This window comes from Entelurus aequoreus, linkage group LG08 (genome assembly GCF_033978785.1).
Source record: "Entelurus aequoreus isolate RoL-2023_Sb linkage group LG08, RoL_Eaeq_v1.1, whole genome shotgun sequence".
NCBI classification, from domain to species: domain Eukaryota; kingdom Metazoa; phylum Chordata; class Actinopteri; order Syngnathiformes; family Syngnathidae; genus Entelurus; species Entelurus aequoreus.
This window is the reverse complement of record NC_084738.1, coordinates 73,732,176-73,746,981: the sequence shown is the minus strand read 5'-3', so window position 1 is coordinate 73,746,981 and position 14,806 is coordinate 73,732,176. Positions and strand designations below refer to the sequence as shown.

Genomic DNA, 14,806 nt, shown 5'->3' with positions numbered 1-14,806 from the left:
TTGTGTAGCTGCTAGCGCCGAGCGGCCCACAGCCTAGCATGTTTGTTTACCCTTTGTTAATGACTCGACTCAATTAGAAGGAATGGCCAATCAAGAAAAGACCGCACGTATCGGACATTTTAGGCGCAAGACGATATCAACTTTGACTTTTTGATGCTAGCGGACGGATATCTGACATCGATATCGGATCGGGACACCCCTAGCAGGACTCGAAGATGACCGTAATGTATGCCACCGGACATCTTGCGGATTTTCCAAGAGGAAGAGAGCATATAAAAATAATAAGTATATTTTTATACAACATATATAATAATATTAGTACCATATACAGTATATATATATATATATATATATATATATATATGTATATATATATATATATATATATATATATATATATATATATATATATATATATATATATATATATATATATATATATATATATATATATATATATTAGAGATCGGCCGATATATGCGTTAAAATGTAATATCGGAAATTATCGGTATCGTTTTTTTTATTATCTGTATCGTTTTTTTTTTAATTTTATTTTATTTATTTTATTAAATCATTTCTTTCTTTCTGTTATCAATATTCTGCTTCCTACATTATATATCAATATATATCAATACAGTCTGCAAGGGATACAGTCCGTAAGCACACATGATTGTGCGTGCTGCTGCTCCACTAATAGTACTAACCTTTAACAGTTCATTTTACTCCTTTTCATTCATTACTAGTTTCTATGTAACTGTTTTTATATTGTTGTACTTTCTTTTTTTATTCAAGAAAATGTTTTTAATTTATTTATCTTATTTTACTAATTTTTTTTAAAAAAAGTACCTTATCTTCACCATACCTGGTTGTCCAAATTAGGCATAATAATGTGTTAATTCCACGACTGCATATATCGGTTGATATCGGTATCGGTAATTAAAGAGCTGGACAATATCGGATATCGGCAAAAAGCCATTATCGGACATCCCTAATATATATATATATGTATGTATGTATGCATACTCATATACATAGATATATATGCATATAAACATATATATGTATGTATGTATACAGTACATATATATGTATGTATATATACATACGTACATATATCATATATATATGTATACATACATACATATATGTATGCATATATATGTATGTGTGTATACATATATATGTATGAATATATGTATGTATGTACACATATATTAAATATGTATATATACATATATATATAAACATATATACATACATATGCATTCATATATACATACATACATATATATATAGTACTAATATTATTATATATGTTGTATATAAATATACATATTATGTTATATATTGAATTATTATATATATTAATATATATAATATTATTAGGACTGTCAAAAATCATGAGTTAACTCATGTGATTAATCTAAAAAAAAAAAAAAGATCACATTAATCAAGTAAAAACAAAGACTAATCACTCAATTTATTTTGACTCCACTTGACCTTGAATTTTCTCTGTAGTGCAAAAATGGCAAATTTCACTCCAAAAAAAAAAAAAAACCTTGACTGGACTTGAAATAAAAACAGCCATTTTTGGGCAGGGAAAAAAAGTCAAAAATGTTCCTCCATGACAAAAAACTGCATCCGTGTCTCTTTTTTAAAAAAAGTTCATTTCAACTACGCAATAACGATTAATCACGATTAATCGTGATTAATCACGATTAATCACGATTAATCCAAATGCAGTGAATCTTTTGACAGCGCTAAATATTATATATAATAATATCGGTTTTGAGCTGTAAAATGTTTGAAAAGAAAATGTCTGCGGGGGCCACAACAACACGACAACATCACAACAGATGAAGAGGACGACGACGAGGCACTGTGGAGGGAAAAAAAGGTTTGGCTACTGGACATGAAACTTTGGGTGTGGTCCTGCTGGGAAGTGCCCACTCGGTTCTGACCCAGCCAGCAAAATGCAGCACAAAACCGCACATGATGGCACTTGTCACAGGGCAGGTGGGAGGACGTCCTGCTGTGTGTGTGTGTGTGTGTGTGTGTGTGTGTTCTTGTGTTTCTAGCCTTCTTGAGACATGAAGAAGGAAAAGTATCTTCCATATGAGGAGGTGTGAACAAGTGTTGACATAAATCAATAACATTGCATCTAATACAGTGGTCCCCAATCTTTTTGTAGCTGGGGACCGGTCAACGCTTGAAAATTTGTCCCTAGGACCGGGAAGGGGGGGGGGGATTTTTTTTTCTTCTTTTTTTTTTCCATTAAGAAATACAATCATGTGTGCTTACGGACTGTATACCTGCAGACTGTATTGATCTATATTGACATACACACACACAATATGTATATATTGTGTTTTTTATGTTGATTTAATTTAAAAAAAAAATATATATATACATATATATATATATATATATATTTTAATTTTTTTATTTTTATTTTTATTTTTTAAATTTTTTGCGCGGCCCGGTACCAATCGGTCCGCGGCCCGGTACCACTGATCTAATAGACAATGTCTCATTTGCACCCCTTTTAAAAGTGCTCCCCCACTGGCCAACATATGAAATAACAAGTGTGTGTCCAAATTTGAAGTGATCCCCCTCTTGTCCACATATGAAATAACAAGTGTGTGTAAGACATTGAAATGCGCCCCCTTAAGACCAAAATGTTTTAAAATTAAAAAAAAAATGTATATAGGGACATACCGTATTTCCTTGAATTGCCGCCGGGAATATAGTATTCGCCTGCCTAGAATTACAGCCGGGTCAAACTCGTTTCGCAAAATAATTAGCGCATGCTTGGCACTTCCGCCGGGTCAAATATGAGTCATTAAATGACTTCCGCCTCCTGGTGGTAGAGGGAGCTAGTGATCCTTCTCGCGACTACCAGTACTGCAGAAGAAGACAACAAGCAGCAAGCATGAGCAGCGATCGTTTGCTTGCACTTTTAACATGGAGGATTACATATCTACAATAAAACAGTTTTCAAAACTAGACTTTCAATAATTAAAAGAAGATCTCCAGAGACTTTTAAAACTGAAGAAAGATAAGGAAGACTGCCTTTGATCAGAAGCAGCTGCACATGGACACCATTTATAAGTAAAGGTAAGACCATAATAACGTTTTTTTTTAATTAAATGTGCTTTTCATGATAAGGTAAGCGCCGGAGTGAGAAGAGGTTTTAAAATAATTAGCGCATGCTTGCCCATCCCGCATGCTTTTGGTAAGCGCAGGAGTGAGAAGAGGTTTTAAATTAATTAGCGCCCCTGCTGCTATTCAAGGAAATACGGTACTATAATAACTTGGAGTAAGTAATGAAGATTAAAAACCAATTACACACAAAAAAAGCATTATTTTTCTCACAATGTGTCGACTTTTTGTTTTTTTTTATAAAAAATTGGGAGCAATTTCTCATATTTTTTCTGTTTCTGTAAATATTGCAATATTTTCTCGTAAAGTTTGTACTTTTTTGATGTAAAATTATGACTTTTTAATGCAAAATGGTGACATTTGTCCGATAAAATTCTGCCAATTTTTTGGTTGTTTTGTTGTAAAATAGTGACATTTTTTATGTAAAACTATGACTTTTGTCATCATTTTTTCCAAGTAAAATTCAGATTATTATTGTAATATTGCCAACATTTTTACGTTTCCTTACAAAATTGTGACTTTTGTCGAGTAAAATTACGACTCGTTTCATAAAATTGCCCAAATGTTAAGCTTTTCTTGTAAAATTGCGACTGTTATTGAGTAAAATTCAAACTTTTATCATAATATTGCACACATGTTCAGTTTTTCTTGTAAAATGTTGACTTGCGTCGAGTAAAATGACGACTTTTATTATAATACTGCCAAAATTCTAAGTTTTTCTTGTGAAATTGTGACCTTTTTCTTGTGAAATTCCAAATATTTTTTCACAACAAGCTTTTTTATATTTGCATAGTATGTATATATTATTAATGTAGTAAATACACATCTTTATATATCTAGAAAGGCTGGTCCTAAAGAGGGAGGCATTTTTCTCAGCTCTCAAGAAGGTAACAAATACAAGAACGTGTGTGTGTGTGTGTGTGTGTGTGTGTGTGTGTGTGTGTGTGTGTGTGTGTGTGTGTGTGTGTGTGCATTCATTCCCTGCCTAAGAGACGCAAAGTGGTGCTGCCATGCACGGCTGGAGGACATGCTGCTGCCAGGGACTTCTACCTCCAGGCTAACGCCTACGAGTCAGTTTGTGTTTGGGAGCTAAGAGGGTTGGGAGGAGCACACGGACAACACACACACACACAGAGAGGAGATAGAGCTGTCAAAATGCCTGCTGGGGTGGGAGGTCGACAGCCTTGGCTTTACCTCGGGGCCGACTGGGCAGCGTCTGACATCCTGGGACCGCAGAGAGAGGCGGGGTTTGGAGGGGTTAAAGGTGAGGGGGGGGGCGGGGGGTGGAGTGTGTGGGAGTGCGGGAGGAGAGAGCGAGAGAGAGAGAGAGAGAGAGATGGAGAAATATAGGGATATAGAGCAAGAGACAGAGCGTGAGAGAGAGATGGAGAGAGAGAGAGAGAGAGACATACACAAAGAGAGAGAGATCAAGAAAGAGAAAGGGTGAAAGAGAGATAGACAGAGATAGAAACAGAGAGAGAGATAGAGAGACACAAAGAAAGAGAGGAATAGAGAAAATAGATAAAGGAGAGATAGACACAGAGATAAAGAGAGAGAGACATAAAAAGAAATAGAGAGAAAGAGAAAGAGAGAGAAATATAAAGATATAGAGCGAGAGAGCAAGTGAGAGAGAGTGAGAGATACAGAAGGTGAGAGAGAGAGAAATAGAGACAGAGACAGAGAGAGCGAGAGAGAGAGATAAAGAGGGCGAGATAGAGACAGCGAGAAAGAGAGAGAGAAATAGAGAGAAAGAGAGACAGAGACAGAGAGAGAGAGCGAGAGAGAGAGAGAGAGAGGGAGATAAAGAGGGTGAGAGAGAGAAATAGAGACAGAGAGAGCGAAAGAGAGAGATAAAGAGGGCGAGATAGAGACAGCGAGAAAGAGACAGAGAAATAGAGAGAAAGAGAGACAGAGACAGAGCGAGAGTGAGAGAGAGAGAGAGATAAAGAGGGTGAGAGAGAGAGAAATAGAGACAGAGATAGAGAGAGCGAGAGAGAGATAAAGAGGGCGAGATAGAGACAGCAAGAAAGAGAGAGAGAAATAGAGAGAAAGAGAGACAGAGACAGAGAGAGAGCGAGAGAGATAAAGAGGGCGAGATAGAGACAGCGAGAAAGAGAGACAGAGACAGAGAGAGAGCGAGAGAGATAAAGAGGGCAATATAAAGACAGAGAGAAAGAGAGAGAAATAGAGAGAAAGAGAGACAGAGACAGAGAGAGAGCGAGAGAGATAAAGAGGGCGAGATAGAGACAGCGAGAAAGAGAGACAGAGACAGAGAGAGAGCGAGAGAGAGAGAGATTAATAGGGGGAGATAGAGATAGAGAGACAGAGCGAGAGAGCGAGAGAAAGAGAGACAGAGAAAGAGAGACAAAAGGAGAGATATATAAATAGAGAGAGAGAGAGAGAGAGAGAGCGAGAGAGCGATAAAGGGAGATAGAGACAAAAGATGAGAGAGAGTGGTAGACAGTGAGAGAGTGAGAGAGATAAAGATAGAGACGTAGAGATAGAGAGACACAAAGAGAGAAAGATATAGAAAGAAAGATGGATAGAGCGAAGGACAGAGATAGAGATAGAGTGACACAAAGAGAGAGGGAGAGAGAAAAGGAGAGATAGTGAGAGAGTGAGAGAGATAAAGATAGAGACGTAGAGATAGAGAGACACAAAGAGAGAAAGATATAGAAAGAAAGATGGAGAGAGCGAAGGACAGAGATAGAGATAGAGTGACACAAAGAGAGATAGAGAGAAAAGGAGAGATAGTGAGAGATTGAAATGGATAGAGGGAGAGAGAGAGAGAGAGAGAGAGGCGATGGAGGTGAAGAAGTGAGAGAGGAAAGAACAAAAGCAGCAGTGAGAAGCGAACATAACTTTGGCAAAAAGAAGAAAAAAGACAAAATAACAACAACTTGTCTGCGGGCATCCAAGAGAGAGAGAGAGAGAGAGAGAGAGAGAGAGAGAGAGAGAGAGAGAGAACATGCCGGGAAAGGGCGAGTGACAAAAATAGCGATGGCAGGGAGGTGACCGTGCAACTATATCAACCTTACAACTTTCACTTTCACTTTGGCTGACAATACATACGCCCCCTGGTGGCTGTGAGCACCACACCACACCCATCCTTACTTACTTACTTTCACTTTCCATCTGGACTCCACCCCTGATGATGCCTTTGACCCATCCTTACTTTCACTTTCCATCTGGACTCCACCCCTGATGATGCCTTTGTCCCATCCTTACTTTCACTTTCCATCTGGACTCCACCACTGATGATGCCTTTCACCCATCCTTACTTTCACTTTCCATCTTGACTCCACCCCTGATGATGCCTTTCACCCATTCTTACTTTCACTTTCCATCTTGACTCCACCCCTGATGATGCCTTTCACCCATCCTTACTTTCACTTTCCATCTGGACTCCACCCCTGATGATGCCTTTCACCCATCCTTACTTTCACTTTCCATCTTGACTCCACCCCTGATGATGCCTTTCACCCATCCTTACTTTCACTTTCCATCTGGACTCCACCCCTGATGATGCCTTTCACCCATCCTTACTTTCACTTTCCATCTTGACTCCACCACTGATGATGCCTTTGACCCATCCTTACTTTCACTTTCCATCTTGACTCCACCACTGATGATGCCTTTGACCCATCCTTACTTTCATTTTCCATCTTGACTCCACCCCTGATGATGCCTTTCACCCATTCTTACTTTCACTTTCCATCTTGACTCCACCCCTGATGATGCCTTTCACCCATCCTTACTTTTACTTTCCATCTTGACTCCACCCCTGATGATGCCTTTCACCCATCCTTACTTTCACTTTCCATCTTGACTCCACCACTGATGATGCCTTTCACCCATCCTTACTTTCACTTTCCATCTGGACTCCACCCCTGATGATGCCTTTCACCCATCCTTACTTTCACTTTCCATCTGCACTCCACCCCTGATGATGCCTTTCACCCATCCTTACTTTCACTTTCCATCTGGACTCCACCCCTGATGATGCCTTTCACCCATCCTTACTTTCACTTTCCATCTGCACTCCACCCCGGATGATACCTTTCACCCATCCTTACTTTCACTTTCCATCTTGACTCCACCCCTGATGATGCCTTTCACCCATTCTTACTTTCACTTTCCATCTTGACCCATCCTTACTTTCACTTTCCATCTTGACTCCACCCCTGATGATGCCTTTCACCCATTCTTACTTTCACTTTCCATCTTGACTCCACCCCTGATGATGCCTTTCACCCATCCTTACTTTCACTTTCCATCTTGACTCCACCCCTGATGATGCCTTTCACCCATCCTTACTTTCACTTTCCATCTTGACTCCACCACTGATGATGCCTTTCACCCATCCTTACTTTCACTTTCCATCTCACTAGCTTAAAAATGGTGCAAAAGTTTGAGAATTTTGGGCTATTTTAGAACTATGACTACGTCCATTCATTTGAATGGGAATTTCCTGGAAATTTGGGAATTTCTGGAAAAACTGTGAATTTTTGAAAATATTGATACTAGCACAATTGTCAGAGATGATATGAACGGGTTGGTGTTGGAATTTTCAAAATGGATAAAAAATGTTGACGTGGTAACAGTTTGAATTCGAATTGGTATTTCGGAATTCCTGGAATTTCGGGAAAACCAGAAATGTGTCCGAAAAAAATATATAGAAGCATTAGTTGTCTTAACTAAGAGTAATGTTTTGAGGGTGGAATGGTCGGAAACAGTTAAAAAATGTGGACTGTGAAAACTTTCCAGGAAAAGGTGAAAATAGGGCTTTGGAAAAACAGGAATTTTGGGAATTTCTGGAATTGTTTGGACTTGGAAAATGGTAGTTTGATTGTCCAAGGTGAGTGGAGTGTGTGTATGTTGGAACGGTTCAAATCGTATAAGAAATATGGGATATGCATGGTGAAAAAATGCCTGGAAATTCCGGGAAAACCAGGAATTTGGGAAAAGCGAAACATGTTTTGCGTTCGATATTTCGGAAGAGTAGTGTGTGTGTGGATGGTTGAAAGGTTGGAATCCGCAAAAAAATTGATGTATACGTCCATTCCTTGGAAGGGCAATTTCCTGGAAATGTGGGAATTTTTGTAAAACCGGGAATTTTTGAAAATATTGATACTAGCACAATTGTCCTGGATAATATAAACGAGTTGGTGTTGGAATTTTTTGAAACAGTTGAAAAATGTTGACGTAGTAACAGTATGAATTCGAATTGGTATTTCGGAATTCCTGGAATTTTGGGAAATTTGTATGAAAAAAAAAAAAATAGAAGCATTAGTTGTCCCAACTAAGAGTAATGTTTTGAAGGTGCAATGGTGGGAAACGGTTGAAAAATGTGGACTGTGAAAACTTTCCAGGAAGAGGTGAAAACCAGGAATACTGGGAATTCCTGGAATTGTTTTAGATTTGGAAAAGGGTAGTTGGATTGTCCAAGGTGAGTGGAGTGTGTGTATCGTGGAACGGTTCAAATCGGAGAAGAAATGTGGGATATGCAGCGGATTGTATAATGCCCATTAAGTGTCAATGGGGGAAACATTCCTGGAAATTTCGGGAATTTGGGGAAATGGAAACCTGTTTTGCGTTCAATATTTCGGAAGAGTAGTGTGTGTGTGTGGATGGTTGAAAGGTCGGAACCGGCTAAAAAATGGCGCAAAAATGTGAGAATTTTGGGCATTGTAGAACTATGAATATGTCCATTCATTTGAAGAGTAATTTCCTGGAAATTTGGGAATTTTAGACAAACTGAGAATTTTGAAAAATATTGATACTAGCACGATTGTCCTGGATGATATGAACAGGTTGGTGTTGGAATCTTTCGAAATGGTTGAAAAATGTTGAATTCGAATTGGTATTTTGGAATTCCTGGAACTTTGGGAAAACCGGAAATTTGTACGAAAAAAATATAAGCATTAGTTGTACCAACTAAGAGTAATGTTTAAAGGTGCAATGGTCGGAAACGTTTGAAAAATGTGGACTGTGACAACTTTCCAGGAGGAGGTGAAAATAGGGATTTGGAAAACCAGGAATTTGGGAAATTTCTGGAATTTTAATAGACTTGGAAAATGGCAGTACGATTGTCCAAGGTGAGTGGAGTGTGTTGAGAAATGTGGGAATTGTGCATGTTTGAAAACTGGCCGATTCATTTTGAAAATGAAAATGAAATTCCTGGAATTCTGGGTAATCTGGGATATTTTTTAAATGAATGTATGAATACTTACAGCATGTATATAAAGCATTAATGGAGGTTTTTGGATTTTTTTTAGGCGGAATAGAGAGAATCTCATTGGCTCTATGCTTAGCTGACTTTTGCTAAAGTTTATTTATGCTTTAGAATGCATTAAAAAAGGTGTGTTCTTGCCCTAGTAAGGATTGTGAGTGATCAAAAGTGCAGTTCCCCCCCAAAAAAGGCCAATGACGGCGGCTTGAGACGAGCAGATGAGTGGTTTCTCATGCACGCCATGCTCCGCCACGTTGCGTCATCCCTCACCTATCTTGGCGCCTTTCTTCAGCAGGGCCACCACCACCGACGTGTTCCTGCAGCCCACCGCCCGGTCCAGAGGACGCATGCCGCTGTAGTCCACGTGCTCGATCATGGCGCCGTGGTCCACCAAGAACTGCACCTGTAGGAGGAGAGGGGGTGTGAGCGTTTGCCGCCCGGGGGGGAAACGTGGCGTCTTCCTTAAAAAAAGGTAATACCGACCACGTCCGAGTCGCCGTAGAACGCGGCCAAGTCCAGCGGCGTGCGGCCGTTCTTGTCGGCGTGGTCGGTGGCGGCGCCGCTCTCCACCAGGCAGCGGACGACGGACATGTGGCCTTTGAGGCAGGCCCAGCTGAGCGACGTCAGGCCTTCCTTGTCCGTCAGCGACAGCGAGGCTCCTGGGAAATAAGAGGCGGGACTAAGTGTCTATCCTTTGAACCTTTGAAAAGCCAATTTGGTACTTTTATAGGCGACGCCTCCAAATTTGGTCGTGAAAACTACAAAATAAGAAAAACATTGCAGTCAAACAGCTGGTGTGTAAAAAGTGCAAAGTACTTACAGTATAAAGACCTTGTAGGGCGCAACATAACACATTTAGCTTCCTGGACGAAGCTACTTCGTAATTAGACAACATACCATAGCTAGCCTTGAGCCGCATTCAGCTAGTGACACATAAGTGACACATTTTTATATACTGTATATATATATATATATATATATATATATATATATATATATATATATATATATATATATATATATATATATATATATATATATATATATATATATATATATATATTATATATATATATATACTGTATATATATATATACTGTATATATATATACTGTATATATATATATGTATATATATATATATATATATATATATATATATATATATATATATATTTATATATATATATATATATATATATATATATATATATATATATATATATATATATATATATAATTAATTACTAATTACATGAGTTACATGAATTACATGAGTTAACACATTATTAAGGGCTGTCTTAATAATATATATATATATACATATTATTATATATATATATATATATATATATATATATATATATATATATATATGTATATATATATATATATATATATATAATTAGGGCTGTCTTAATAATATATATATATATATATATATATATATATATATATATATATATATATATATATATATATATATATATATATATATATATATATATATAATTAGGGCTTAATAATATATATATATATATATATATATATATATATATATATATATATATATATATATATATATATATATATATATATATATATAATTAGGGCTGTCTTAATAATATATATATATATATATATACTATTATTTATATATACATACATATATATATATATATATATATATATATATATATATATATATATATATATATATATATATATATATATATATATATATATATATATATATATATATATATATATATATATACTTTTTTCCTACGCTTTGAACCCTGCGTCTTATAAAACGGTGAGGCTATTTTATGGATTTTTGTTCGCTAACGTGGGGTCAGAATAAATTTATCCATGATTAATGCAATAATTTTTTTGTGATTAATTACATGAGTTAACACATTATTTTTGACAGCCCTAATAATAATAAATATATATATATATATATAAATATATATATATATATATATATATATATATATATATATATATATATATATATTTATATATATATATATATATATATACATACTATTATTTATATATACATATTATTATTTATATATATATATATATATATATATATATATATATATATATATATATATATATATATATATATATATATATATATATATATATATATATATATATATATATATATATATATATATATATATATACACATATACATATATATATATATATAATTAGGGCTGTCTTAATAATATATATATATATATATATATATATATATATATACTATTATTTATATATACATATTATTTTATATATATATATATATATATATATATATATATATATATATATATATATATATATATATATATATATATATATATATATATATATATACATACATATATATATATATATATACATACATATATATACTTTTTTCCTACGCTTTGAACCCTGCGTCTTATAAAACGGTGAGGCTATTTTATGGATTTTTGTTCGCTAACGGCCACAATGTTTTGTGGGGTCAGAATAAATGAGGTGATTAATCTGCATTTATCCATGATTAATGCAATAATTTTTTTGTGATTAATTACATGAGTTAACACATTATTTTTGACAGCCCTAATAATATATATATATATATATATATATATATATATATATATATATATATATATATATATATATATATATATATATATATATATATATATATATATATATATATATATATATATATATATATATATATATATATATATTATTAGGGCTGTCAAAAATAATGTGTAATATATATATATACAGTATATATATATATATGTGTAATATATATATATATATATATATATATTACACATATATATATATATACTGTATATATATATATTACACATTATTTTTGACAGCCCTAATAATATATATATATATATTACACATATATATATATACTGTATATATATATATTACACATTATTTTTGACAGCCCTAATAATATATATATATATATATATATATATATATATATATATATATATATATATATATATATATATATATATATATATATATATATATATATTATTAGGGCTGTCAAAAATAATGTGTAATATATATATATACAGTATATATATATATATCAATCAATCAATCAATGTTTATTTATATAGCCCTAAATCACAAGTGTCTCAAAGGGCTGTACAAGCCACAACGACATCCTCGGTGTCGAGTGGGTCTGACATAATATTGTGAAAGTCCAACACATCAGCGAAAGTCCAGTCCATGGTGGGGCCAGCGGGAACCATCCCGAGCGGAGACGGGTCAGCAGCGTAGAGATGTCCCCATCTGATGGACAGGCTAGCGGTCCACCCCGGAGAAGAGTAGAAGAGAAAAGAAACGGCAGATCAACTGGTCTAAAAAGGGAGTCTATTTAAAGGCTAGAGTATACAAATGAGTTTTAAGATGAGACTTAAATGCTTCTACTGAGGTAGCATCTCTAACTTTTACCGGGAGGGCATTCCATAGTATTGGAGCCCGAATAGAAAACGCTCTATAGCCCGCAGACTTTTTTTGGGCTCTGGGAATCACTAATAAGCCGGAGTTCTTTGAACGCAGATTTCTTGCCGGGACATATGGTACAATACAATCGTCAAGATAGGCAGGAGCTTGACCGTGTAGTATTTTATACGTAAGTAGTAAAACCTTAAAGTCGCATCTTAAGTGCACAGGAAGCCAGTGCAAGTGAGCCAGTATAGGCGTAATATGATCAAACTTTCTTGTTTTTGTCAAAAGCCTTGCAGCCGCATTTTGTACCATCTGTAATCTTTTAATGCTAGACATAGGGAGGCCCGAAAATAAAACGTTACAGTAATCGAGACGAGATGTAACGAACGCATGGATAATGATCTCAGCATCGCTTGTGGACAAAATGGAACGAATTTTAGCGATATTACGGAGATGAAAGAAGGCCGTTTTAGTAACACTCTTAATGTGTGACTCAAACGAGAGAGTTGGGTCGAAGATAATACCCAGATTCTTTACCGAGTCGCCTCGTTTAATTGTTTGGTTGTCAAATGTTAAGGTGGTGTTATTAAATAGATGTTGGTGTTGAGCAGGACCGATAATCAGCATTTCTGTTTTCTTAGCGTTGAGTTGCAAAAAGTTAGCGGACATCCATTGTTTAATTTCATTAAGACACGCCTCCAGCTGACTACAATCCGGCGTGTTGGTCAGCTTTAGGGGCATGTAGAGTTGAGTGTCATCAGCATAACAGTGAAAGCTAACACCGTATTTGCGTATGATGTCACCTAGCGGCAGCATGTAAATACTAAAGAGTGCAGGGCCAAGAACTGAACACTGGGGAATTCCGCACGTTACCTTAACATAGTCCGAGGTCACATAGTTATGGGAGACACACTGCATCCTGTCAGTAAGATAAGAGTTAAACCAAGACAAGGCTAAGTCTGACATCCCAATACGCGTTTTGATACGCTCTAATAAAATATTATGATCGACGGTATCGAAAGCGGCGCTAAGATCAAGAAGCAGCAACATAGATGACGCATCAGAATCCATCGTTAGCAATAGATCATTAGTCATTTTTGCGAGGGCTGTCTCCGTAGAGTGATTTGCCCTGAAACCGGATTGAAAAGGTTCACAGAGATTGTTAGTCACTAAGTGTTCATTTAGCTGCTGTGCAACAATTTTTTCGAGAATTTTCGAGATAAACGGAAGGTGGGACACCGGCCGGTAGTTCACCATGAGGTCAGGATCGAGGTTAGGTCTTTTGAGTAGAGGATGAATAACCGCTTTTTTGAATGCTAGAGGAACAGTACCAGAGGAAAGTGATAGGTTTATAATATTTAACACTGATGGACCTAATAAAACAAAAAGCTCCTTGATAAGTTTCCCAGGAATTGGGTCAAGTAAACATGTTGTTTGTTTTGTCCCATTTACACATTTTAACAATTCCTCCAATGTTATTTCATCAAAGAGAGAGAAACTATTTTGGAGGGCAGTGTCCGTCGTATATACAGTCGTATTTGTGTTAATAGAACCCAGTTGTAGCTGAGATGCATTGTCTTTAATCTCTTTTCTAATGACTTCAATTTTCTTATTAAAGAAATTCATAAAGTCATCTGCTGAGTGGGTGGAGCTACTGGGAGGAGTCCCTTGTTGGGTTAGCGATGCTACTGTACTAAACAAAAATTTAGGATCATTTTTGTTGAGGTGGATGAGATTTGAGTAATATTTAGCTTTAGCTGAGGTAAGCATGCGTTTATAAGTTATTAAACTATCACTCCATGCTTGATGGAAAACCTCAAGTTTAGTCGCACGCCATTTGCGTTCCAGCTTTCTACATGATAATTTCTGGGCTTTAGTTTCTTCTGTAAACCATGGGGTACGCCTTTTAGGG

The 14,806-nt window shown here is 35.5% G+C and overlaps 1 protein-coding gene across 3 annotated transcripts in view; it reads right to left on the bottom strand.

Moving 5' to 3' along the window:
* The window catches only part of LOC133656294 (protein TANC2-like), a 132,685-nt gene that overhangs the window by 3,625 nt on the left and 114,254 nt on the right, over nt 1-14,806 (bottom strand). For 2 of the 3 annotated variants that reach the window (XM_062057302.1, XM_062057304.1), the window contains 3 exons: nt 9,878-10,053; nt 9,665-9,797; nt 4,357-4,386 (listed from right to left, as the gene is read on the bottom strand). In XM_062057302.1, coding sequence (XP_061913286.1) covers nt 4,357-4,386; nt 9,665-9,797; nt 9,878-10,053 — 339 coding nt within the window. The remainder of the gene's footprint in view (nt 1-4,356; nt 4,387-9,664; nt 9,798-9,877; nt 10,054-14,806) is intronic. The other variant, XM_062057303.1, reaches the window with a different exon arrangement.